This window comes from Melanerpes formicivorus, unplaced genomic scaffold, assembly GCF_026170545.1.
Source record: "Melanerpes formicivorus ecotype bairdi unplaced genomic scaffold, bMelFor1.0.p_v2 SCAF_3, whole genome shotgun sequence".
Lineage (NCBI taxonomy): Eukaryota > Metazoa > Chordata > Aves > Piciformes > Picidae > Melanerpes > Melanerpes formicivorus.
Window position 1 is genome coordinate 14,577,393 of NW_027142355.1, and position 26,172 is coordinate 14,603,564.

Below are 26,172 nucleotides of genomic sequence, written 5' to 3' on the forward strand. Positions count from 1 at the left end.
CCCTCTTGGTGAAGTAGACAGGACTCTATATAACAAGACTATCTCTCATTAGTATTTACCATTGGTGATCATAGCAAGGATTTTTCCATAATAAGAGCAAAGTGGAGGTTTCTGTACTGCAAATCTGTAAGTATGCATTTTTATAAAGGAAAAGTATTCTATGTGGATTTCTTAGCAATAATCTTTTATGGAGCTATATAGTTAAGCCAGAATGAAGGTGATGAAGGTTCATCTCAGGGTAAAACCTTCACTCTTCTGCTCTGCACTGATTTCTCATCAGTAATAGCAACTGAGGTTCAGTTATCTTCATCAATTCCATGTATTTTGCATTCTTGATGGAATTCAACAAATCAAGGATTTTTAAAGAAAAAGTTATTTGAAGAATTTTAAGTTTATTTGGTGGAATGGATGAGCTGATGTCTGTGTTTAACTTGCTTGGTGAGTACACACCCACATTAAAGAGAAGATGGCAGTGGCTAAAATAGACTTCTCTCTTCTCTTCTCTCCTTGTCTCTTCCTCAAAGACAATACATTTTTGTGTTACTGCAGAAGACAATAGATAAGACAGCCCAAACTGTTCAGCCTGTCCTTCTTTATCTCTGCAACTTGGCTGATAAAAAGGGTGAAATGACCTGACCTTGAAGTATTTCAGAAAACAGTTCATCATGGAAGAGAGAATGATGTCTCAATTGCAGGGAAGGGGGGAAGGATTTGTTGTTTTCAGAAAGAATAGCTCCACTATTTTTCTAATTTTAGCATTTCATTGACAGGAAGACACCAAAGAAAACTTTTCTGTCTGGTGATCTGCTAATAAATGAGAATATACAAAATAGTTTGTGACAGCTGAATGATGCTTTGCTTCCCTTTTCTTCTTACTGTAAGGGATACTTTAGTTTGAAATTAGGGAAATAGAGAGTGGAATAAATTAATGACCTCACTATTCTACATGCGATCTGTAGCATGTTATTGTTAGAGGAAGAGTAGAAGTTAACTTTGTACTGTATGTGTCGATAATTCAATGTTGTAGTATTTGCTATCACTTTTTGTTTGTGTGTGTGTGTGTTTGTTTTGGGGGGGTGATTTTTAATCTTCTGGATATATTGCCACTAAGACTTCCTCAGAAAAAAATTGCATTTGAAGTTAGAATTTAGAATGGTCGAACAGTTGTGTATTGGGAGATGTTAGGTTATGGTTGGACCTTTCCAGCCAGGCAATTCTCTGATTCTGTGACTTGTTCTTCAGAATAACATGAAGTAACTTGTCATCATCTGAGAAATGCTTACTTTGATAGTACAATTTTTGTTTTAGAATTGCTGTTGTACAACTTCAGTTGGACAACTAGAAATGCATCAATATCTGATTTAACTGAGCGCAGATAACAATGCTGCAGAAAAAGATTTGATGTCAGTTGTTAAAGAGCAAGACCTAGTAAATATAAGTGTATGTCTTACACTGTATTTCTGGCACTAGGACATTCACAGGACTGCAACCAATTTATCAGATGAAGTTTCTAGTGAGGATGGGCCTGAAATTGGATATTCTGTACGGCGCAGTGTAGAACGCACATCTAGTGACTGCACCCTTCGAAACAGGAAATCTCACCATTATAAGAAACACTATCCTCTGGAGGTATGGTCTTTGCCATTACTGCTTCTCTGTTAAATCCTCTTAGTTTCCTTTAAATAGATGCGGTTTCCTAGGCATTTTTGGTCCTATCTTAGATTTTAGCAGTCTGCTGTTTAGAAGTCTAGACAGTAGGGGACAGGGATTTTTATTTATTTTTTTTTAATGACAGCACTTTGAGAAGTTTTTCATTTTAGCTTTCAATTTGTTTTAAGGAGCCTGAAATATATTTTATAGATCTCCCATCAGGTTATGGTAAACTCTATTGCTGTCTTTCGATACCTGTTACCTCTGGAAAACTGATTTGTTACAGAAGCAGCAGTAAGTGACAACATGCAAATTGTCATCATGCTATTGCTGCTGTTTCACTCCGTTTAGTGTTTGGGATTCACCAGTCTTCTTGGGTAGAAATCTGACTGATTCTGCCTCTGAATTCTGATTTTCTTGTGTTTATAGAAACATAATTTCTAATGTTGTCATGAAATCTCAACAAAATTGTTACTACATAAAAGTAAGGACATTTTAAGAAACTTAATGCTGTCATACCTTAGAAAAGGGGGAATTATTAGATTCCATGCTAGCAGAGTCCTTAATCTTAAGGACTCCTACATAAGAAGAGAAAGAGATTACACTGGAAGAGAAAGAGAGATATTTTTGAGAGGTTTACATATTTAGAAGAAATTACACTTTTTTTTGCTAACAGTGTAGAACTTAATAGATATATGGAAGATTGTTTTTGAAGGCTGTATTGCCTTTTTCCCCACTAAAACTAAGAGAAAAAGAGTGCAAGGGTCATTTCAGCTCTGACAGAAGTCTTTTGCAATGGGTCTAACAGGCAGAGCCACAGGAACAAGATTTCTACTTGGTATAAGAAACATCACCTTAGAAGGGTTCAGGTATTGCTTTCTCTGATGACAATTGCAAAATCTCTAGTTGATGCTTTGCATAAGAACATTAGCTGATAGTCTGTTATTTCATTTATGTCTCTCAGACTTTGGTTAAGAATCTCCAGGAAGCTGAGTTGAGTGTTTAATGTCTTACACATGTTTGGTCTGGAACAACTGAACAGGTTAACAGTCAGAACTGCTAATTTCATATCACAGAAGATGTCTCTTGACTGTGTACTTGTGCAGCTGGTAGTGCTTGACAACAGGAAGAAGAAAGATATGATTGCAGTGAAATTTTTTTAGCTTAAATACATTTTCTCCTCCATAGTGTTCTTCAGAGTTAAGGAAGGCTGTGCAGATATCTTCAGAAACTGAAGAGACTAACTTTGCTCTGTGTAGCTTGTCAGTTGCATTTTACACTTATTCCCCATTTACTTATCTGACTGATACCACTTCTTGTTGTTGTTACCAACTCACCTGCCCAACACCATTACAAAGGAAATTAAACAATAGTTTTCAATCTTGTGAAAGCTATCTTTGTGTTTAAAAAAAAATTGAATTAGTGAAGTCAGCAGATATACTCAAATTCTGTCCCACATTTTCTTTTATTTTCATTTGCTTGCTAGCTTTAATTGTTGTTTGATGAATCTTTTTTATTGTTCTTACTTTACTAACTTCAGGACTCACTGGTATGTATTAGTGACTGCCTTCTATAAATTTTGATTCTATTTTTTATTGACTGGAAAAAATAGTTCACTTTTTCCGCATGGATGTTATCCCTCACTTTGTAAAAGAGAGGGAAATAGCTCAAACCAGTTTTTTTTCTAACAGTTTTTTGAAAAATTGTTTATATAGAAACATGAAGCATGATTTTCAAGAACAAAACATTTTTCAGACAGTAATGTACTACACATCATTTTACATTAGAAAGTCTACTGAAATAATAGGTGAATTTTTTTTCGGTGTAAAATATTGTGTATATTCTCAAGAGAAACTAGTGGAAAGAAATAAGTTATTAAGAGGAATTACCAGGGGATGGTGATAATTAGGATGCTTTTAAGACTATCTACCTGTCTTGCAGAAAAGGGATTCTGTTTACTGTAGAAAGTAGTTTAAAGATATGCTTTCTTGTTATGAAGATATTTCAGTGACACAATTTTAGTATTTTTCTTTAGCCTAGAGGGGCAAAGACTCCAGGGTCACCTCAGAGCTGCCTTCCAATACCTGAAAGGATCCTACAGGAAGGCTGCAGAGGAATTTTTCTTAAGGATGTCTGGAGACAAGACAAGGGAGAATGGTTTGAAGCTGAGGAAGAGTAGGGTTAGACTGGATTTTAGGAAGAAGTTCTTCAGTACAAGGGTGATGAGAATCTGAAACAGGTGGCACAGGGAGGTTATGGATGCCTCCTTCCTGGGAGTGTTCAAGGCTAGGTTGGATGAGGCCTTGAGCAGCCAAGTCTGGTTGAGAGGCATCACTGCCCATGGCAGGGAGGTTGGAGAGATGGTCTCTTAAGATCCTTTCCAACCTGACCCATTCCTTGATATAGGTAAAATTTGCACTTTTGAAATGCTTTCTGAAGTACAGTTTGTTTAAAATCATTAGAATTCTGTGTATGACTATGCAGTCTACACATACACCCAGTATTAGATATGTAGTGCCCTGCTTGTTTTCCCACTCTACCCCAAATGCACAACTGTGTTCAAAAAAACTCCCTCTGTCTTAGAAAAGGTCTGTTAGTAGTAACAGGGGAGGGATGTGATGTGTAGGAGACTGTGAGTTTATTCCTCTTTTATTACAGGCTTGTAGCTTGAGAAACTTACTTCTCAAACATCAAGCATTCTTCTAGAATTATATTGTCTCCACTAGAAATACCTGTCCCTTCTTCCTCCAGGGCCTTGTTCTTTCTAGAGAAAGAATTCCTTACATTATGGAGAAGTTAATGAGTGGCTGAAATCCTTGAGGAGAAGCATTGAGAAAATCAAAATGTCAAATGAATTGGAAATAGTTTGTGAATGATGCTTTTCACACACTGAGTCACGTCTGTATTGCAGTCTGCTCCACTTGTGTCCTTCACACCTTCACGTTTTCACTGAAAGAATGAAGCTGTAAAACATTTTAAAAGAGGCTTAATTTATAGCTTATAAAATAAGTAGTTTGAGATATAATTGGAGTCCGTGGCTTGCTAATTTTTGTTAAAGACTAAATTAATGTGTTCTAAAAGTCTGTAAAATAGTTATTTCCTTTCAACAATAAAGAAATCAAATCCTGTTAACTATGTGACTCCCTCCCCAAAAAAGCAGGGGCCCTTGGACTGTTACTTTTCTGTAGAGTGTCTAGAAAGATGCAAGCTCTTTGACACTCCTTCAATAAACATGTCATGGCTTTGCCCTTCAGAAATGTTGGGTCAGGAAATGATGCAGAATGGAAAAGCTGCAGTAATTCCAGCACATGTTTTGGTTTCAGGATACACCTAAATCAGGTACTAGCTGCAGTTCTCGGTGTTCAAGCTCCAGACAAGATTCTGAGAGTGCAAGACCTGAATCGGAAACTGAAGATGTGCTGTGGGAGTACCTCTTACACTGCGCAGAGTACCACTCTTCCTGTAGCAGTGAGACAGATGTAGAAAGCCCTCAAGTGAATCCATGTGTGAAGAAAGAATTGAGAGATGACCCATTTCACCAGGTTTGTTATCTGCTAAGTTTGATTTTGTTACAGTACACACGTTCATTATTAGCTTTATCATACGCCAGAAGGCCTGGGAGAGAGCTCCATATCAAATAAAAGTAACAGAGTGTTTTGATAGATTTTAAAAAAGGAAAATTTGATTTCTGCTACTCAGTTATTTGTCAAATAAAGAGGTTATGACAACAAAATAGTTGAGTATTTTAATCTTCTAGTTCAGGCCAAGTAGCAATTGATTTTAGTTTCCTCTGTGGTAGATATTTCAGGGGTTTAGATTTTGTTTGTTTGGTGTTGTTGGGTTTTTGGGTAGGTTGTCGGGGGGTTTTTGTCTGTTTGTTTTTCAGTCTAGTGGAATTACTCTTTTGTGAGCACAATATTAGGCTGGAAAAAAGGAGGCTGAGGGGAGACCTCATTATTCTCTACAACTCCCTGAAAGGAGGTTGTTGTAGTGAGGTGGGGATTAATCTCTTATTCCAAGTAACAAGTGATAGGATAAGAAGAAATGGCTTCAAGCAGTGCCAGGACAGGTTTGTGTTGGATATTAAAATTTCTTCACTGAAGGGGATGTAGAGCATTGGAAACAGGCTGTCCAGGGAAGTGGTGGAGTTCATAGAATCATAGAATCAATAAGGTTGGAAGAGACCTCAAACATCATCAAGTCCAACCTGTCACCAAAGACCTCATGACTACTAAACCATGGTACCAAGTGCCATGTCCAATCCCCCCTTGAACACCTCCAGGGACGGTGACTCCACCACCTTCCTGGGCAGTACATTCAAATGGCTAATAACTCTCTCTGTGAAGAACTTTCTCCTCACCTCAAGCCTAAACATGCCCTGGTGCAGCTTGAGACTCTCTCCTCTTGTTCTGGTGCTGGTTGCCTGGGAGAAGAGATCAACCCCCTTCTGGCTACAACCACCTTTCAGGTAGTTGTAAAGAGCAATAAGGTCTCCCCTGAGCCTCCTCTTCTCCAGGCTGAACAATCCCAGCTCCCTCAGCCTCTCCTCATAGAGCTGTGCTCGAGGCCTCTCAGCAGTATTGTTGCCCTTCTCTGGACATGTTCGAGAGTCTCAATGTCCTTCTTAAATTGAGGGGCCCAGAACTGGACACAAGGTGCGTCCTAACCAGTGCTGAGTACAAGGACACAATTGACTTCACTGCTTTGGTTACCATCCCTGAAGGGATTAAAAAGATGTGTGGAATCATAGAAGCATTGAGTTGTTAGGGTTGGAAGGGACCTCAGGATCATCTAGTTCCAACCTCCCTGCCATGGGCAGGGACACCTCACACTAGATCAGGTTGCTCAGAGCCACATCCAGCCTGGTCTTAAAGACTTCCAGGGATGGGGCTTCCAACACCTGCTCCTGGACACAGAGTAGGTGGTGTTTATGGACATGGTTTAGTGGTAATTTAGTAGTGCTGGACTCAGAGTTGGACTTGATCTGAAAGCTCTCTTCCAACCTAAATGATTCCATGATTGAATTATATTTTATATAGATATATATAAAATTTTACCTATATATGTCTAAATTCTATTTAGATACATTTTTACCTTAAAGTAAATCTATTATAGTATTTCCTTTCTATAATGCCATTTTGTACCAGTGTACAGGCAGTCATTTCTGCAAATGTTAGTGCTGGTTGTGCAACACAGCAGTTGGAATCTGCCTTGGGTTAATGTTGGACAGAATCCATTGTTGATAATTAACAATCAAGTGTTAGTCTAAACTTTATGAAGTTCATTCACATGTCACACTGCCAGTTATATTTGTTGTACAAGTCTTCTCTTTCAATTGCACATGAATTGTATTGCTAATTTGAACTATAAAAACAAGGAGATGGAGAGAATGTGAAACACTTTTGGGTAGACGTGTCATATGTTGGTAGGGCATCACCAGTGCAAAGGACTGTCATGCAAGAGATGGTGTTAATGATAGCAAAGGAAAAGAATTTCAAAGGGCAAGTTTTTCACTCATAACCATAATTTAAAATTATCTATTTGTGATTTTAAACCCCTACCCACCCCACAAGCCGCCAAAAAATCCCAAACCAACAGCAAAAAGCTAAAGAGACAGCATTTTAGATTCATGCAATCTTTGCTTTATTTTGGATATATTTTTAGATTGTTTTGCTTAACATTCCACCTAAACACTAAACTGGAAGCCTTAAAGCAGGCAGTGGAATTGCAGTGTATGCCTTGACTTTGGTTTTCTGCAGTCACTGTTTTTCTGTTGGACTGCAGATTGTGATCGTTTGAGTTTCAGGTCCTGGTGTTGATACGCCCTCTAGAGGGAGACCCTGGAAGCATGTGCTTAAAAAGTCTTGCTACTAATACTTGTGTTGCTTTCATACTATTAATCAACATTTTCCATGCAACAGAAAAAAGTAGGTAATTGAGAACTTAGCAGAATACAGAGACTTCAGATAAATACTGCTAAAGCAAGCAATAAAATGAAATGCTTTACTTTTAATTAATGATAAATTAAAAAAAAAGAGCATCACTCCCCTATCCCTGCTGCTCCCAGTACTGCCACTTCCACTGTTTGGATGCACATAGTGCAGGGTGACCATGCAGAGTTGAAAGCATTTCTAATCACCTGAATGAGAGAGGAGTGAGTCAGAGCTGAGGGAAGTCAAAAAGTGGCTGCATCAGAACTAGTTTCCAGATCTTCAGTTCTTGCTTGGCTCTGTTTAGAGTAAAGGTGCCTCAGCCAGAGGTGCATTCAGTAGATTAGGCTGGGCTTGCTTGGCTTCTGGAGCAGCATGTGGTCATTGAACTCCTACCCACTCCTTCTGAGTCTTGCCAGATGCAGTTAGCTTAGGGGGGCCTTTATCCATAACAAGGATTGTGAAGTACACAAGTATCATTAAAAGCAAATAGAAAAAATGATTTGCCTGCAATTCAACTTGAGAAGAGCACTTTCCAGAATGTAAGGTAAGAATAATCATCAGAACACTGAAATATTTCATTGAACATGTGACAAAGTGAAAGATGGCTTATAAGACCTTTGTTTTCATACCTCTCTCTGATATGTTGAAGAAAAAAAGAAGCCAATTTATCCTCCACCACAGTAACACAACACTGTTAGAAAATGTAGCATGTATATAGCAGATGCTATATAACAATACTTGCATCAGTCTAAAGCATTTTTTGGTCAGCATGTTGCTAACAAAGGCATAGGCATGACTGTAGATTTTTCTTTGATGGAATATATTCCTTGTCTTCCCCAGAATCATTTGCCTTGGATTCACAGCTTGAACCCAGGACTAGAAAAAATCAGTGCAATTGTGTGGGAGGGTAATGACTGCAAGAAAGCAGACATGTCCGTGCTTGAAATCAGTGGTATGATCATGAACAGAGTGAGTACTCTTTTCACTTTATGCAAATATTTTATTTAAATAAGCTTGGTTTATGTTGATTTTTTTTTTTTTTTTTTTTGGGGGGGGAGGGGGTGTCCTTGTTTTCTTTTAAGTATCTGTTACTGATGTTATTGTTCCATGGCTTACAACACTCTGATTTACTTGTTACTAACAGATAAGTGATCTACCAAAGCTTAAGCATTGGGACAACAAAAAGTGTTTGCATAGTTAGGTGCTAACCGACATAGACAACCTCTGTTTTATTGTTCCAAAGTGATACATGCTGTGGATATTCTCATTTATCTCCTTGATTCTGATGAACAACTAATATGTTGGGTTAGGAATACTTAGGTCTGAGTATTTGGATGCTAAAGTTAAGATTGGAAAAGGAAGTTCTCCTCTTCAGGAAACAAACTTTGAAGAGGATGAGTGGGATGTCTCAATAATCTTCCCTTCTTTTTCCTAGTACTCCTCTTTAGGAAACAGAAAAGCATTGAATTGGCCTTGTACTTCTTTTTGTATATAGTCAGTTAGGCATGTTGTAGAGTTGAATAGAAAATCCTGGCATAACTTAAGGAAATGATTGCTAATTCTGACAAGTGGATACTTACCATCTCAAACTTATTTAAAAGCAAAGGTATTCACAAACTTAGCTCACAGCTCTGTACCTGTCTCAGAAATGAGATGGTGTGGGGGATAATCCACAGCAGAAGTAAACTTCATGAAGCCACAGCCAGCAGAGTAGAGCTCCAGTCTTGTCTGCACTGTGCATCCTTGGATTCCTTTAAACTACATACAGGCAAAAAGTGAAAAATGGCTAGGGAGCAATGTGCAGGCTGTAAGCAGCACAGTCTGATTGGCACACTTTTTTAATTCAGGGCTAAATGAATTTTTAATGTAAGGATATGCACTGGAGTCTTTTAACTGCAATGTTATGTTGTTGGCTTTCTAATTGATTTGTCATATTTGGTTCCTGTGCATTTAGTGCTCTTTGAGGACTTCCTTTTTCTTAATAATAAAGTTATCAGATTATAAATTGCTCTTTGTGATTGTAAGACACTAACATTAATAATTCATATATTGACTTAATGCCAAAATTAAAACTATCCCTTGTTTTCTTTTGGTTTTAGGTGAACAGCTACATACCAGGAATTGGTTATCAGATTTTTGGAAATGTCATCTCCTTAATCCTGGGTTTAATGCCATTTGTCTTTCGACTTTCCCAAGCTAAAGATTTGGAACAACTGGCTGCACATTCTGCCACTGAACTCTGCATGACTGCATTCGGGTCAAATGGAGACATTCTGGTTCTCTCCATGGTTGTTATCAGTTTTGTGGTCCGTGTGTCTCTGGTGTGGATTTTCTTTTTTCTGCTCTGTGTAGCAGAGAGGACTTATAAACAGGTAGGAGCAGCAAACTTTATTCTCCTGGGTTACTGTTTGTGGTTTGTTTACTTTGTGGATATTCTAGACTTGCTTTATTCAGCATGCCACGATTCATAGGTCACTGTTGACAAATATTCCAGTGGGCTTACAGTTTAGGAGATGACTCAGCTGCAGTGGACTGAAGTCTCTGTACAGTCCCTGTAGCTAACTTTTTTCCTGGAGAGCATTTCTGAGGGAAAACTTCATAACCTTTTATTTCAGATTGCTGGCTGAATGCATTAACCTAGCTCTTAGTCATGCCCCAGTTTGTCTCAGTTTTTCCTCAGGAAATGCAATTTCTATGAAAGAAGTCTAAAAATTTCCAGATTGTTCTATCACTGTTGTGTTCAAAACCTTTAATTTAATTCAAAACAGTTCAGGCCAGAGCCTATCCAGGAGCTCTGCCTGCCTTGCTGGTGGAACAGTCCCACAGCTGGAGATTGAGAGAACTGCTATCTGAATACACATGTTAATTTAGTACTTGTTATTCCAATTTGCACTTAAAGACTTTCAATATCCCTCACTAGCTGCAGAGTAGGGGTACTTACTGGTATGCAAAAGAAAATAATTCTATTTCCTTTTCTAAAATTATAGACAAAATATGTGATTTAATACAGTAGAATAGAAGTAACCTGCTTCTAAGAATCATTTCTGTTGGCAAGAAATTGTGATGTAGGCACTCTCTGATGCAAATGATCAACAGGTTCAATTTTCTCCCAGATTGTAAGAGCATAGCAGATCCATTGACTGAGATCTGAAGAAAGGAACTGAAAGCATAGCTAAATTTTGTCATTAAAATATGAAGACTTTTAGAGCTCTAGTGTGCCTCCTCTTTTTAGTAACATATTACTCTTATTTCTGCACTATATTAATTTGCACTGGTACATTGTACATTACTTTGACATATTAAACCTTTTCTCCATTTTCTTTTTAGTGCCCTTGAACACAAATTAACAGTTAAAGTAAACGTTTTTCCTCTTCTCTGCAGAGGCTACTTTTTGCCAAACTTTTTGGTCATCTAACATCTGCCAGAAGGGCAAGAAAATCAGAGGTTCCTCATTTCCGTTTGAAGAAAGTACAGAATATCAAAATGTGGCTCTCTCTCAGGTCTTATCTAAAGGTAAAAAAATGTGTACTTTTGCTACTACTTTAATACAATATATCTCATGTGTTGTTCCTACTTTCATAAAATATGTCTGTTCTTCATGGAAGGTTAATGTGCTGATTTTTTCCTACTGTGTACTTGCCTCTCTGGGTGCACATGTGCCCTGTTTGCTTGATTTTGGTGACTCTGGGAAGCAGTGTCTGCAGGCAGCCAGACAGTGAGAAAGTAAAGGTGTAGTTTTCACCTTGGAAGCGTGTTCAGAGCTGGAGTCTTGTTTTACTAATTCTAGCAGAAAAGTCTCTCAGATGAGAGAGACTAGCCATTTGTAATTTTTTTTGTATTATAAGAGGCTGTGGTGGGTTGAAAGTTCTCCCCCAACATTAAATTTGCCAGACCAGCTCAGTTGGAAGCAAATGAAAGCTGTATTTACAAGCAAAACTACAATCCACACTGGAATACAATGAATGTGTACAAATGTGCAATATTTACAGTTAGTGAACAGCACAAGGTCCCCCCTGGCCAAAGACCAGGGGAAGCTAATAGCTTCTCCCTTCCTGCCCCTGCTCACCCCTCCTGTACACAAAGGAGGCAAGAGAAAGGAGCAGAGAGGTTAGACTTAGCCAAAACAATGCAAGGTCAAGCAGAAGCGAGTTAATATCTCTTCCAGAGTGAAGAAGCAAGAAGAGAGAAATTGTTCCCATTACTAGCTTAAGTCTGTTATCATTCCAGTGGGATTGTTTAGAACTATCATTATTCTCCATTTTACTCCCAGTAGTGATTTATTTACATTTTACTACTTTCTGTTCAAGATCTGTGAAAAAATTTTAAAGGCATAGCATAAAACTACCACAGGGGCCCATCAGTTAGTGTCAGTAACATAGAAGGAATTTATGAAGCAAGATAGCTTTATGTGCATGTTTATGCTGTGGGTCTATAGGTGCCAAATGAAGCTGGGAACTACACTCAAGTATTACCTGAAAGACATTCTGATCCCTCTATTATATTCATCTCATATCTGAGTAATCTTCTTATATCTCTCTTATGACCTTTCCAAGTCGGAGAACTTTGATAATTCTTTACAAAAGGAACCATATTATCTAACTAGGGTTGGTTTTCTTTGGTTTGGTTTGAGAGGGGAGTGGGAGGAGGTATTTGGGTTTGGTTTTCTGTTTGTTTGTTTTTCATGTTTCTCTCTGCATTGGGTAATTCAGCTCAGATGATGCTAGGTTTTTCCCTATGTGGTTTCTTGTGGAATGCATTTTTTTGGTGTCAACAACTGACAATCACAGAATACTAGACTGGTTTGGGTTGGAAGGAACCTCCAAAGGTCATCTAGTCCAAACCCCCTGCAGTCATCAGGGATGTCCTCCACTAGATCAAGTTGCTCAGAGTCTTGTCCAGTCTGACCTTGATATTTCCAGGGATGGGACCTCAACTACCTCCCTGGGCAATCTGTTTCAGAGTTCCCTAACCTTCATGGTTCCAAACTTGTTTCTAACATCCAATCTAAATCTGCAAACCATTGCCCCTTGTCCTATTACTGCAGGCCTGTGGAAACATTCCCTCTGCAGCCTTCTTTAACGTACTGGAAGGCCACTATTAGGTTTCCTTGGAGTCTTCTCTTCTCAAGGCTGAACAACCCCAACTCCCTCAGCCTGTCCTCGTAGCAGAGGTGCTCCAGCCCCCTGATGATTTTTGTGGCACTCATCTGGATCAGTTCCATCTATTTTTAGTGGTGGTAATTCCCTTATCTGCACCATTGCTTCTTTTCCAACAGCAATTAAGAAAAGATAGATGAAGCCTGCTGTCAAGAGTTTTTAGAAGTGGGTAAAGAATCATAATAACATAAAGAAAATATGGTATGGAGACTGGGGAATGTGAAGGTATAAAGTATAAGCAGGCAATATTTTTAATGTACAACACAATATTGAATCTGAAAGATCACAGGATCACAGGATGTCAGGGGTTGGAAGGGACCCAAAGAAATCATCAAGTCCAACCCCCCAGCCAGAGCAGCACCATACAATCTAGCTCAGGTCACAGACGAATGCATCCAGATGGTCCTTGAAAATCTCCAGAGAAGGAGACTCCACATCCTCTCTGGGCAGCCCATTCCAGTGGTATGTGACCCTTACAGTAAAGAAATTCCCCCTTGTGCTGAGGTGGAACCTCCTGTGCTGCAGCTTACATTGCTCCTTGTCCTATCATAGGGAGCACGTGAGATGAGCCTGTCCCCTGAGGTGATTCATTTCTACCTCTTTTGTTATGGAAGTACATGTTGGGAAGACTGTAGGAAAGAGCTGTCCTTTAAACTCTGCATTTGTGACATTTGTATCTTTTGCCTTGTAGTGTGTGTTGCTGGGTGTGAGGGAAGGAGGGTAGCATGACTTGCTCAAGAGGCTGTAGTTTTGATCCTTTAAAGACTGTCTATGAAAGCAATGCTGTGGAGAGAGTGTCTTGCTTTAGAATGGTCTGGGCTGGAAGGGTTCTTAATGATCATTTAGTTCCATCCCTTTTGCCCTGGGTAGACATCTTCCACTGGATGGGTTGCTCAAAGCCCCATCCAACCTCACTTTGAACACTTCCAGGAAGAGGGCCTGCTTTTCTCACAGCCTCATCTATATATTCAATCCTTTTTTTTTGTGCCACTAGAAACATCTGTATAATTATGTGGCTAAGAAAAAAGGCAATCAAACCTTGATCAGAGGCAGGTGCATAGGGAACTGAATCATAACCAGTCAAGAACAGTAATTTTCAACTCCATTTGTCACAAATGAAGGAGCTGACTGAAAGTGGTAAATATTTTCTTTTCTTATAGTTATCTCTAAGTGCTTATGACTGAATTAATCTCACATGCCTTTAGGGTTATTCAAATGTGATAGGATCTCATATGGTGTTTGGAACAGATTGCAAGCCATGATAATAGGTTCCAGGTGTGAATCTATCTGGATATGCTAAATATCAACACTGCTGGGGTAGGTTTTCACTCATATGCATATCTTTTATTTTCAGCGTCGAGGCCCTCAGCGCTCGGTTGATGTAATAGTTTCATCTGCCTTCCTACTGACTATCTCAGTTGTGTTCATCTGTTGTGCACAGGTGAGAAAATCCGGCTTGTATAGAAACAGCCATGACTTCAAATAGTTTAAAAGATAACTCTGAGTGTCTTTTACATGGTGTTTCCTATTTAAGACCACAGCAAAAAGTCAGTAACAGCTGTTACAGTTTTTCAGGTCATTATGCTCCATATTTTGTTCTTGGTTTTATCTACTTCAGAGCATTATTCTGCAAAAGCTAAGGAAACTACTGATAGCATAAGTCATAACATAGAATCATACAATGATTTGGGTTGGAAGGGACCTCTGAAGGTCATCTAGTCCAAATGTCTGCAGTCAGCAGGGACATCCTCCACTAGATCAGGTTGCTCAGAGCCTTGTCCAGCATGACCTTGAATATCTCCAGGGATGGAGATACTCTGCTACCTTCCTGGGCCACCTGTTACAGTCAAGAATTTGTTCCTAACATCCAGTCTAAATCTCCTCTAATTTCTAACTGTTGCCCCTCATCCTATCACTGCAGGCCTTTGGAAACGGTCCCTCTGCAGCCTTCTTGTAGGTCCCCTTCAGGTACTGGAAGGCTGCTATTACGTGTCCTTGGAGCCATCTCTTCTCCAGGCTGAACACCACCAGCTCCCTCAGTCTGTCCTTGTAGTAGAGGTGCTCCAGCCCTCTGATCATTTTTGTGACCCTCCTGGATCTGCTCCATCAGGTCCATGTCCTTCCTGTGTTGAGGACTCTAGGGCTGGACACAGTACTGCAGGTGAAGTTTTGGTGCAAAGTGACCAATCACCTCTCTCCATCTGCAGGCCACACTTCTTTTGGTCTTCTTATTATTACCATGATATTGTTAGGTTTTAAATCTGTGTCTTCTTTCATTTTCCATCACAAATTTTGGAACACAGGGTTTTTTTTCCCTAACATTTTGCATCCAAACACACTTTTGCAGACAATTAAGTGTCCTTGGTTGATGACTTGTCAGAAACAAGTTTGTTTGCTGTATTGGCCTGCCCTCTAGTGGGATGTCTTTTGCTAAGCAAATCTATGTTTGAAAATTTCATTTTTAACTGCTGAAGACTTTTCCTTGGGCTTCTGTTTCAGAATACAGGGAAGCTGCTGGAGGGCTTCTGGTTTACTTTGTTTCCACCTCTTTCCTTGGTTAATACTCTTGTTTTTTTCTTGGTAGCTAGCTGTAAATGTTTTAGTAAGAATAGAGTTTAGCATTAAGTCTTAGATTCAAATTTGGTGGTGTATTTGGGTTTTTAGCCCATATAGTGTGTCTTCCAGGTTAAGCACAAGTTTGGAATTGTCTTAGAGTATATATATATTTTTTTTCCCTATCAGAGCATGTCAGACCTTGTGTCTTTGGTACAGTGATCATTTTAAGATATGATTACAAAAATTCCTTATGCATAAATCCAATCCATACACTTATTGCTGCGACATTTTTGAGTTCGGATGGTATGAACTTGTAACTTTGATGTATGTATTTTCTCTTTTCAGCTGCTTCACATGCATGAGATCTTCCTTGATTGTCACTACAATTGGGAACTCATAATTTGGTGCATTTCACTAACTCTCTTTCTCTTAAGATTTGTTACTCTTGGATCTGAAACCAGTAAAAAGTACAGCAATACCTCAATATTACTTACTGAGCAGGTGAGGATTTGTATAGACATACATTTTCTATCTAAACATATCTATAACTGTATTCCAGGCATGTATTTTAGATGTATTAAAGTAGTCTGGATGAGGGAGTCAATTATAGTGTATTGAGACAGTACTCTACAACCTGAAAAGTGGTTCGGTTTCTGTGAGTAGTGTATGACATTGTTTTAAAGCTGTATGAAACACTGAGATTGCCTTTTCCCAACTTCTCTTTAGATGAGCAGACATATGTCACAGCGTAATCAAAGATCTTACAGAACACAAATATAAAAAGTAGCTTTTACACGGGAAAAAGAAACCTGAACTCTCAAAACTGAATGGGAGTAAAAGATTTGAATGCAAATTTACCCTCTACAAAGTGGATCACTGTTTCCAGTCCAATAATTTTGCTTGCTAGGTTGCCTGGATTAGATGCAGTCTGCTCTAGACTCCTTGAAAACTTTTTCTTTTAGTCATCTGTCAAGCTTAGCTTGAGATCTATGTACTTTTCTTCTTAGGAATGTTCTAGTCAGTGTTTGTACTGCAGCCTTCTCTCTCTGCTCCTGCTGGCACTGCTGGTAGTTTTCTGAGCTAGTCATGTTCATGTAGTGTTAGTGAGAAGCAGCTTCTTTCTGCTCAGAGGTTTCACACCTATGCAAACACACAGTCAGGACAAGGTAAGTAGACAGTTCAAAAAATCTTCACTGGTTTCCTACAGGAAATGTGTTCAGGTTGGAGAATAAAATCTTCCAAAGTGAATCTCCCAAAGTCAGGATATGGAGTTTATGACAAATGGTGTAAATGACTGCTTCTATCTTCTGCTTAATGAGAATTCTTTGTCCTTACTGAAGATGAGAAAATAAAGACTGAATGCTGTGTTTGCCCCACTGTGAAACTTGTTGGAGTTCCTGAGCCCAGAGAGCTTTGTATTGTTTCCAGTGATGTTTATGTCTTCTGTTTCTGGAATTAAAAGGGAGGGAAATGTTTCGGTTAAGGATTGGAAAAAAAAGCAGAGAGCAAGGTGTAAGAAAGAAAGGGACACAGAGAATGTTGTTCCTTTGTTTTGCTTTCACATATTTCTATGCTACTGTCTTTGTGACAGTCAGTGTTTGAACATTTTAAACATCATGGACACTGGGAACATGGAGGGCTTCTTTCAGAACTTTAAAAGCACCCACAGAATTCAGGAAGTGCTATGGCATCAGACACTTAGCTTTATGTTGAACCCACCTTATCCTGTTAAAATAATTTCCTTTATAAATACCTGAGAGCTTGATGAAATGAAAACCAAAACAGAGTTCACAATTGTTCCTCAGAAAATAAAAGAGATACAGGTTACCCTAGGTAGAACTCATTTCAGATTAGTTTCACATACTGCCTGGATACCACAGCATGTTTACACTGTTCTTGAGACAAACTTGGAAAGTCTGACGTTTTGGCTCTTCCTGAGAGGTCAAGGCCAAGCAATTTACTGATGCTCACTTGATCTAAAACAGCACATCTGAAGTGGTGTTCTTTAAAACCACAATCCAGTGCATGTTAAGAGATTTGAATATCCCTAGGGTTTATTACTTAGCATTTTTTTCAGCGCTGCTAAACAGAGTCTTTAGTTTTAGTTTATTCTTGTTTTTACACTTGAATCAGTAGTTTTCTATCTGAAGACCAGTATTTCTTTGCCTCTAAAAGCATCATTTACTTCAAAATTAAAATTATTGTTCATGAGCTTAAAATGTCTTGGAATATATTAGGCTTAGTTTTTGACTTTAAGTTGTGTAAAAATTTTGAGTGACTTTATTTTTAGGGAGGTCTGATAATAGTTACTTCTAGATGTCTGTGGCCTTTCTGTCAATAACCAACTTTTAACAAGGTGATTAGATACATCACACCATCATATATGATCATTTCCTTTCTGCAAGACTCTTTGTGATTGAAGGACTACTTCAGCATATTGCTATATTGTTCATTATTTTTTATTTGCTCATCTTCATGTTTTTTCAAGTTGTTTTTTCTTTGATTTGTTTTTGTTTTGCAATTAAAAGGAAGAGCTAACTTTTGCCTTGTCTAGGATATCAAAGGTAGGTCACTTGAGAATGAAAATTGATGTCTCAAAATTGCTAGAAGGACAAAAAACTCTTTTGTACTCTTAAGTAAATTTCCTCAGAAAAAATGACCTAAACCAGCCTGGATGTCAGAAGGGCTAAAATGATCAATGGACTGTTCTACAGCAATGAAGAGCTGGGTATTTGTTCAAATATCTCAAAGCAGTGGAAAGATTGATTTTTCTGCACTCAAGGTGCTCCCAAAATACTCAACTGTACCAAACTCTTTTAAAAGAAATTACAGTTCAGCAGAATGATGTTTTAGCATTTCAATCTATTCAGTAGCTTTTAGGGATCTTAACCTTTGTAAGGTTTACAAACTAGTACAAAAACCTTCTGGAAATTAATTAACAGATCTCAGGGAGTAACTGAAGGAGGCAAAAGAAATTATGCAAATCCTACATGTATGGGGTTCTTTTCTTGCCTAATTTGGCGATTATGCTAAACTGTCAAGTTGTTGCTGTAATAGTGTCAAATGTATTTTTTTAATATCATAAAGCTTTGCATTTCTCTGTGCTACTCAGCCACTATTTGTTCTCTAATATTAAAAAGGAAGCAAAAAATATGCTTGGTGGCAGAAATGTCATTTTATAATATAGCTGCTGAGTGATCACTTCATTTTATTCTTTAATATTTCCAAATTAATTCCTTTAAATTCTGAATAAGTGATGATATTTGTGCTATTTTTTAAAAAAATAGATAAACTTGTACTTGAAAATGGAGAAAAAGCCTAATAAGAAGGAGGAACTGACACTAGTGAACAATGTTTTAAAACTTGCGACTAAGTTATTGAAGGTAAGGAATAAAATAACATTACTATATTACGTATAACTAAGAAGCAGAATTGATTGCCAGATGTCATCTTTGCTTACTGTCACAGAAGAATCCTTTTGCAAGACAAACTGTTTCATAGGTCTATTTATGAGTGATCAAAGATAAGGATTTAATTTAATGTAGTTCCAATATTTATGTCCCCTTGACCTATTTATGTTGGTTGGTTGGTTGTTGTCTTCTCATGAGATTTTACTGATTAGTAGAAAAGTTTCTTGCTTGGGCAGTGTTATGCAATATTTGCTAGCTGTTTTGTGGGTAGCGTAGGTTTCTTCACTGTGGGAGAACACTTATTTTACTTCACAGTTCTAGAATTTTTTAGAATAAAAATCATCTTAACTTTCAGTCATCTGGACCTTGAGCATGGACATGCTTAGGGCTTCTAAAAACTTTTCATGATTAACACCACAGTGGTGGAGGTTCTCAGGAAGACGCATTTGATCCAAATTGCCTCTGCTGAGTTCTTCTGTACTTTCAAACTGTCAGATCTGTCATATTTTGGGAAGCAAGCTGTTTTCTTCTTTCATTTATCTAGGAGCTTAATTCTTGTTCCATAGATGTCTTATTCTTCTTCAGACTAAACAGTTCCCTAGTCCAAAACTAGCTTAAGCATTATCTGAATACCAAATAAGGAGATAAAAATAACACTTGAAAAACTTATTTTAGATTTGGATTTTATGAACAAATAAAATCAACTAGATCTAGTATTCCTTATGTGTTTTTATACTGAAATTTACAGTCCTGACACTGAAAAAACCCCACCCAAATTCTTTGCTTGCCATTCCACCTCTCGTGACTTGGTGTTTCAGTGTTTAATCCCTGCTGCTATTGTATGAACTATTTTTAAATATGTCTAGCTTCCACTTTTAGTATTGGGATCTTACTACACATTCTGCTGTAACGATAAAGTTTTTTAAGAGATGCTGCTGATTTTTTGTTTTGGGGGTTCAGAAGTAAGGTAACAGCAGTACTTTGCTTTCTCCTTCAAGGAGTCATCTTTATTTAGTCCAAGATAGAGTGGTCATGTAGAACAGTTTCCCAGGAATGACTGACAAATGCCTCTGTACCTTTTCTCTTCACTCAGGAAGATTCAAGCCTATTAAGAGACACAGTCTGGAGGTTTGCATGTAGTAGTGCTTTAAGACCTTGCTGGCTCGTTCCACCACATATTGAATTCTGCTCACTTGTCTCATTAATTCCAGGAGCAGTTCTTAAAATGAAGCTTAAACTCTTTAAAATCAATTCATCTAGTAACTGAGGTGATGGAGTATTTCTCCTAGTCAACAGGATTCTCCCCAGCAGCACACATTTAATAGTGTGTGCAGTCCCCTTATCTTAAAAGAGGTGTGCAGCACTTTGCATGAGAGGACGGGGCCAGCAAGGACTTCAAGCTGGCAAAGCAACAGCTTGAGAGTTATGGTAGAGTGATCTGGAGAGCCTGGCAAAGTCAGTTACTGACTGTATCTCTTGGCATAAGAACAGGGGACAGCAAAGCCTTTAGGACTTGGTTTGGGAATAAAAGAAAGGAAATTTCCTACTGCGCACCAGGTACCAGACTTGTGCAAGTATTGGTCACAGGACACTGTAGATGCAGAAGGGATATCTGGATTCTACTGGACAAAGTACAAGAGATTCAGGGTATCTCCTGAGCTGTTTGTGTGCTGTGAGAAGGTAGATAGGGTGAGAAGTTGCTGCTATTGGGGGCAGGATGCTGATCAACCCTTGATCTGATTCACTTCAGACTTTTTTGTGCTTTTCTCTGTGTCTTAAAAAAAACAACCAAAGAAAAATCAACCAAACAAACACAACAGCAAAACAACTATGAAAACAAACAGCCCCCCTTCCCCCCCCCCAACTACACAATCAAGAAAACCAAACCAACAAAAAATCTCTTTCCAGAAATGTATCAACTGCATCCAACACAGGGCTCTGTTTTTGTGGCGCAAATCCCATACCCAGGGTGTCACTTCCTTACTCTGAGAACGTGTCCCAAAGGGAGATGGGCTTTCCAGGAGAATGAAACTTGAAATGTACAGCCAGAACTTGAAATGAATTTGGAGTCGTTAGTGATCAGTGGTATCATGGCCAGGAGCTAAATAGAGTTGTTTGTTTAGCTTTTAAAATTTGGCTTTGGATGGTTTTGCTCCTTAAACTTTTGCTGAAGACTACATTATGTTCTTACTTCCAAAATCAGTAAGATTGATCTAAAATGTAAAAACTTCTTCCTCAAAGAATTTCTCTGCTGTTCTTCTTAGAATCATGTCTTCTGTACCTTTTGTGTTTCCAGCAGAATTTTATACCACATTATATCGAACTGAAAAGATTGTTGATTCTATTTCACTTCTTCTGAGCTGTGAAATTCTTCTTTATTAAAAAGAGCTTAAAAGATCTTGTTCAAGGCTCAGAATATAATGCAGGAGGGGGATGAAGACGAATTTAAGGCTAAAAAGTATAAATGACCCAAGCAGTGAAATTTGTTATGCTTTAAATAATCCACTCTTGTATTTTAAAACTCTTTTTTTTTCTTCTTTCTTTATTTGACATATTTCTAGGCCAGAAAAAATTGAGTGACTTTATTCACACACTAATAATAGAAAATTGGCCAAAAGCCCCTTTGTTCAAGTTTTGTTGCAGATTAATTTTGGCTATTTTACCGATCCCTCCAATTTAAAAAAGGATTGACAATTAACTGGTTATTAGTTGTTGGGTTTTTTTGATTAATTTTATCTTACTTTTCTGGATACATTCTTCAGTAATTATTCCCAAAATTAATGGCAGAGGAGGAGAAAGACATTTTTGTTAAGTTTTCCTGGTAGTGAGGTAGCCTTCTGCCACTGTGGAAAGTCTTTCCTGTTTTCTGTAGTTCACTGTCAGCTCTTTTAACACTGAAGGTGATTTCTGGAAAATTATAATGAATTCTAAAATTAGAGCACCTTGCTACCAGGAAAGCTCTATTTACCATGGGCAAATTATTAGATGCTCTAGGTGGATAGCCTCCAATTTTTTTTGGAGGCATTATTCAGCCAAAAGTCAGTTAACATGGTGGATATTTTCTTGCATGTTGTATTTTATATACAGAAGGGGAATGCTTTACGTCACTGCCATATGAAGCCTTCCTAAGCTATGTAATATTGTGACCAAAACCCCCAGTGTGTATGTTTGGCTTTTTAACAGTGTCATTGTTTTGTATTATTAGGAACTGGACAGTCCCTTTAGGTTATATGGGCTTACAATGAATCCACTGCTTTATAACATCACACAGGTTGTCATCCTGTCAGCTGTTTCTGGTGTCATCAGTGACTTGCTCGGATTTAATCTAAAGGTACCTACTTGATAAACAAATTTTTCACCATGGTGTTCAGAATGTTATGATGGATCATATGTTGTAGTCTTATGAAATCTTCACTGTGTTAACTAGATCTGTTGTTTGAAAATGGTTATGACGTGTAAGCTGGATCAGAATAGTGATGTATTTCATAGAATAGCTTAGGTTGGAAGGGACCTTTAGAGACCATCTACTCCAACCTCAATGCCATGGACAGGGATGCCTCTCATCTAGACTTGGCTGCTCAAGGCCTCATTCAACCTGGCCCTGAACACACACAGGGAGGAGGCATCCACAACCTGCCTGGGTTTTGTCAGAGCAGGCCTTTGGACATATTTTTGAGGCTTTCTAGTTTCATTTAGGATGCATAATTCCCCAGAATTTTTAGACATAAATACAGAGACTTCTGTACACACAAATACAAGACCTTAACTTTTCCTCACTGCTGACCATGTATCAATTTTGAGGCCTGCAGAAAGATGCAGGCAGTCCTTGTCTTGTACTACAGTAAAGTATTGCAGTCAGTACAGTATTACTGCATCCAGTCTCACACAGTGACATTTCATTGTGACTGAAGGCCCATCTTTTAACGTTCTACCCTTTGACCTACAAACCCTTCGAACTATTTCAAGATTCAGGTAGTTCACACCAGTTGTATCACAAAGCCCTTAACTGGCTGTTGAGTTTGGGTTTTTCCTGTTAGAAGTAAACAAATGTAAAATTTATTTTGCATCCCTCAGAATATTCAGCAAATGCAATCAGAAGCAAAATGTGCTATTGCTGTTGTAGTAAACACAAAACCGAGATGAGAAATAATGTTGATCTTTACTGCTCTAACTTTTCCAGCTCTGGAAGATTAAATCTTGACAATACATAAAGAAGATGAGATAACACAGTGTTACAGAAAAGCTCATTGATTGACAAAACTGCCTCAAAGCAGCCACTGAATCTGTACTTCAGATGCTACAACCTCTTCAAGGATGTTGTTTGGAAAATTGAAGTGTTTACATCTGTCTTGTGCAATCTTTTATTTATTTCATCTTCTCACAGTTTTATGTTCATTTGAGTTGACATTCAGATTTTATTTTCAAATGTATTTGTTTTTTCTTAGAAAAGGTCATATTAGGAAAAGGTCAAAAACTGTGACTGAGAACTTGGAATCCTGGAAATGGATCACACTACCTGACTGTATCTGTTTTTAAAGCTGAAGCCAGTGTTGAACGTTTTTAGTTAGGGTAAGGCTGTATGGAAGCATAGTAAAATGGGTTAGAATATTTCATTTATGAGGACAACACACCATCAGCAGATGTTTGGTTGCAGTAGAAAATTGAGGTATAGACAACAAAGTCCTGACAATAGAATATGACAGGTAAGCAGAAATAGTTTGTGTTACTTTTATAGGCAAGTGGGAATTCTGAATCTGAGTAATTGCCAGGATCTAAACTGACAGAGGCTGCAGTTTACATCCTCTGGGATATTAAAAGGTATTACATAACAGGTCAACAAGTGCTCTTTGCTAACACTTTCCTTAGAGCAATAACTGTACATGGTTACCATGCTGTATGATATTTTGATAAATGAGATAATGTATTTATTTGAAATGCTGGGCTGTCGAGCGTGGCTCTGACTCTGCATGCTCGATATCTGCACTTTTTGTTACTTTTAAGGAGAAACTTTATATATATACATATAAATGTATATTAATTGGAATATATTATGGTGAACTGTGGAGCAGTATATATTATATGTTGAAGTTGAATATTTAAACAAGCAAAAGATTTACTGTTGAAAGGAATGCTATGAATGTCTGAGCATAAGGTAGATAGATGCTCTCCTCTTGTACACTATAGTATATGCCATTCATACCACATTGAAGTTTAAGAACAGTTAACCACAGAAAACAAGTTCCTCTGGTGAGCAGCAGAGCTCATGAAGCTTGGTGCTGGGGAGATTTGTATCTTCAGATAACCTCCTTTCTTCCCATTCCCCAGTGCTTTTCCACTGGGTTTTCCTAGCCATGGGTTTCCCACCTCTCAAAAAAAGTTCCACCCTTGTAGAATTAAGTTATTTGGAAAAAACTTTGTATCTACAAATTATTTTGGGAGGATTAGTATCACCAGGCACAAGTATTCTTACATTTATGTTTCTAAAATAGTGGCTTCCTATTGAAGGATGAAAATTATTAGGTGACAAAAGTCTGGACGTTGCACTATGTTTGCTAATCTTCAGAATCTTGAAAGATTTGAAACAATGTATCTTAAACTTATGTGGTATAAAAATATTTTTATATATAAAGCAACACAAACAAGCATTTTGTATTTTATTTGCCTCTGTACTAATGTTTAATAATGACCAAAGTGCATTCTGGTTTTTGAAAGAATGTATTACTGGAGCTTTAAGAACACACTCTCTTTAGTTTCTCATGTGAAAACTTCAGCTGCATCGGATCTGTTTCTTCTTTCTCTGTAGTTCGATGTTGGGGTTGTTTTTAAAAATTAAGAACATTTTATACACAGGTTTTTTTTTTCAAATTATGGTACAGACCTGCACAGAACTTTAATTTTGCACAAAATATATTTTAAGAAAAAAAAAATTACATCACGAGTTGTATGGGTGATAAAAGATAAGGCTATTGGTTTTTTGCAGCCTATTACAAAACCATTCTTCACTCTAGAATGGAGTTATTTTTAGAAATGTCAAATGGTCAGTGTAGGGCTTTCATTACCTTAAAAAGGAAGAGGGGGAGGGAAAACAATGTGGTTTGGGTGGAAGGTGAAATTAGTTTAACCACGTATACCTCAGCAACTAGCACTGTGCTGGATTGTTGCACTAATAAACTGCGGCTTGGGGAGAGTAAAAGATTTGTGAAATGAAATTAAAAGGAATAAAAATGTTTCTTTGCTATCATTAGGTATATTCATTATGGTAAAAATGGAAGCGGTTCATTTTCCATCCCTCAATATGGAAAAATCCAGAATGAGAATAGAGGCAAGTAGAAATATGGCAGATCTTGAATGTTAACTGTTATTTTTTTGCCACATGTTTTGTAACTGAAAGTGTGATCAGGCTTGGAATAAAGCTTTCTATGGTTGATGGTAAAAGAGAAAAGAAATCAATGCAGTAAGCTGTATCTTTTAATAACCCAACATATTTCTGACTGCCTGTTGCAATATTCTGTATACACTAAAGCACATTTGGGAGAGAAATTCTGCACGTGGAATGCAAGTGATGGTTATCAAAACTGAACTTTATTGCAAGAATAGAAACTTTCAGACACTTCTAGGTAAACAATTTAGTTTAATTAAGACAACTGACAGTGCAGCTTCCAAATAACTGTTTCAGTCTGAAAAATATTGAAACAAAATTCAGTCCTGTCCCACCAGGATTTAAGGGGTTCATTTCAATCACCATTTTGACTGTTGTTTTATACTATAAGATATACTTCCATGTAAAAATCAAAATGCAATCAAATGAAAACACTTACTGAAATCCAAGAGAAATGTTTCACTAGTATCTAATGGAGTATTTGGACAGATATTTTAGCTGTTTACTGATTAGTGAAATGTTTTCTAACAGAAAACTTTCCTATTAACAGCTCTCAAACACATTTTTATTAGCTTGATTTTTTTGCTTTTCCAAAGCTTAGTCTTTGGACTTTAAACATGTTCTGCTAGCAGTATCATAAAGTCACAGAATGGCTTAGGTTGGAAGGGACCTCAGAGAGAGTCTGCTCCAAACTCCCCACCATGGGCAGGGATGCTTCTCATCCAGACTTGGCTGCTTGAGGCCTCATCCAACCTGACCTTCAACACTCCCAGGCAGGAGGCATCCACAACTCCCCTGGGCAACCTATTCCACTACCCCTGTACTGAAGAACTTCTTCTTAAGATCCAGGCTAAACCTACTCTCCCTCAGCTTCCAACCCTTCCCCCTTGTCCTGTCTCTAGACACTCTTATGAAATGTCCCTCTGCAGCCTTTCTGTAGGAGCCCTTTGGGTATTGGAAGGCAGCTCTAAGGTCCCCCCTGGAGTCTTCTCTTCCCCAGCTCCCTCAGCCTATCATCATAGCAGAGGTGTAACCCAGTTCTTGGATCATCTTTGTGGCTCTCTGGACTTGCCCCCACTGCTGTGTGT

The 26,172-nt window shown here is 38.0% G+C and overlaps 1 protein-coding gene across 7 annotated transcripts in view; it reads left to right on the top strand.

Annotated features, from left to right (window-relative positions):
- The window catches only part of PHTF2 (putative homeodomain transcription factor 2), a 70,854-nt gene extending 45,546 nt beyond the window's left edge, over positions 1–25,308 (top strand). For all 7 annotated transcript variants that reach the window (XM_068167496.1, XM_068167508.1, XM_068167491.1 and 4 more), the window contains 10 exons: positions 1,471–1,629; positions 4,974–5,192; positions 8,424–8,552; positions 9,683–9,955; positions 10,965–11,096; positions 14,094–14,180; positions 15,641–15,796; positions 18,583–18,678; positions 21,911–22,036; positions 22,886–25,308. In XM_068167496.1, the coding sequence (XP_068023597.1) occupies positions 1,471–1,629; positions 4,974–5,192; positions 8,424–8,552; positions 9,683–9,955; positions 10,965–11,096; positions 14,094–14,180; positions 15,641–15,796; positions 18,583–18,678; positions 21,911–22,036; positions 22,886–22,906 (1,398 nt within the window). In that variant the 3' untranslated portion in view covers positions 22,907–25,308. The remainder of the gene's footprint in view (positions 1–1,470; positions 1,630–4,973; positions 5,193–8,423; positions 8,553–9,682; positions 9,956–10,964; positions 11,097–14,093; positions 14,181–15,640; positions 15,797–18,582; positions 18,679–21,910; positions 22,037–22,885) is intronic.
- The last annotated feature ends 864 nt before the right edge of the window (positions 25,309–26,172 follow it).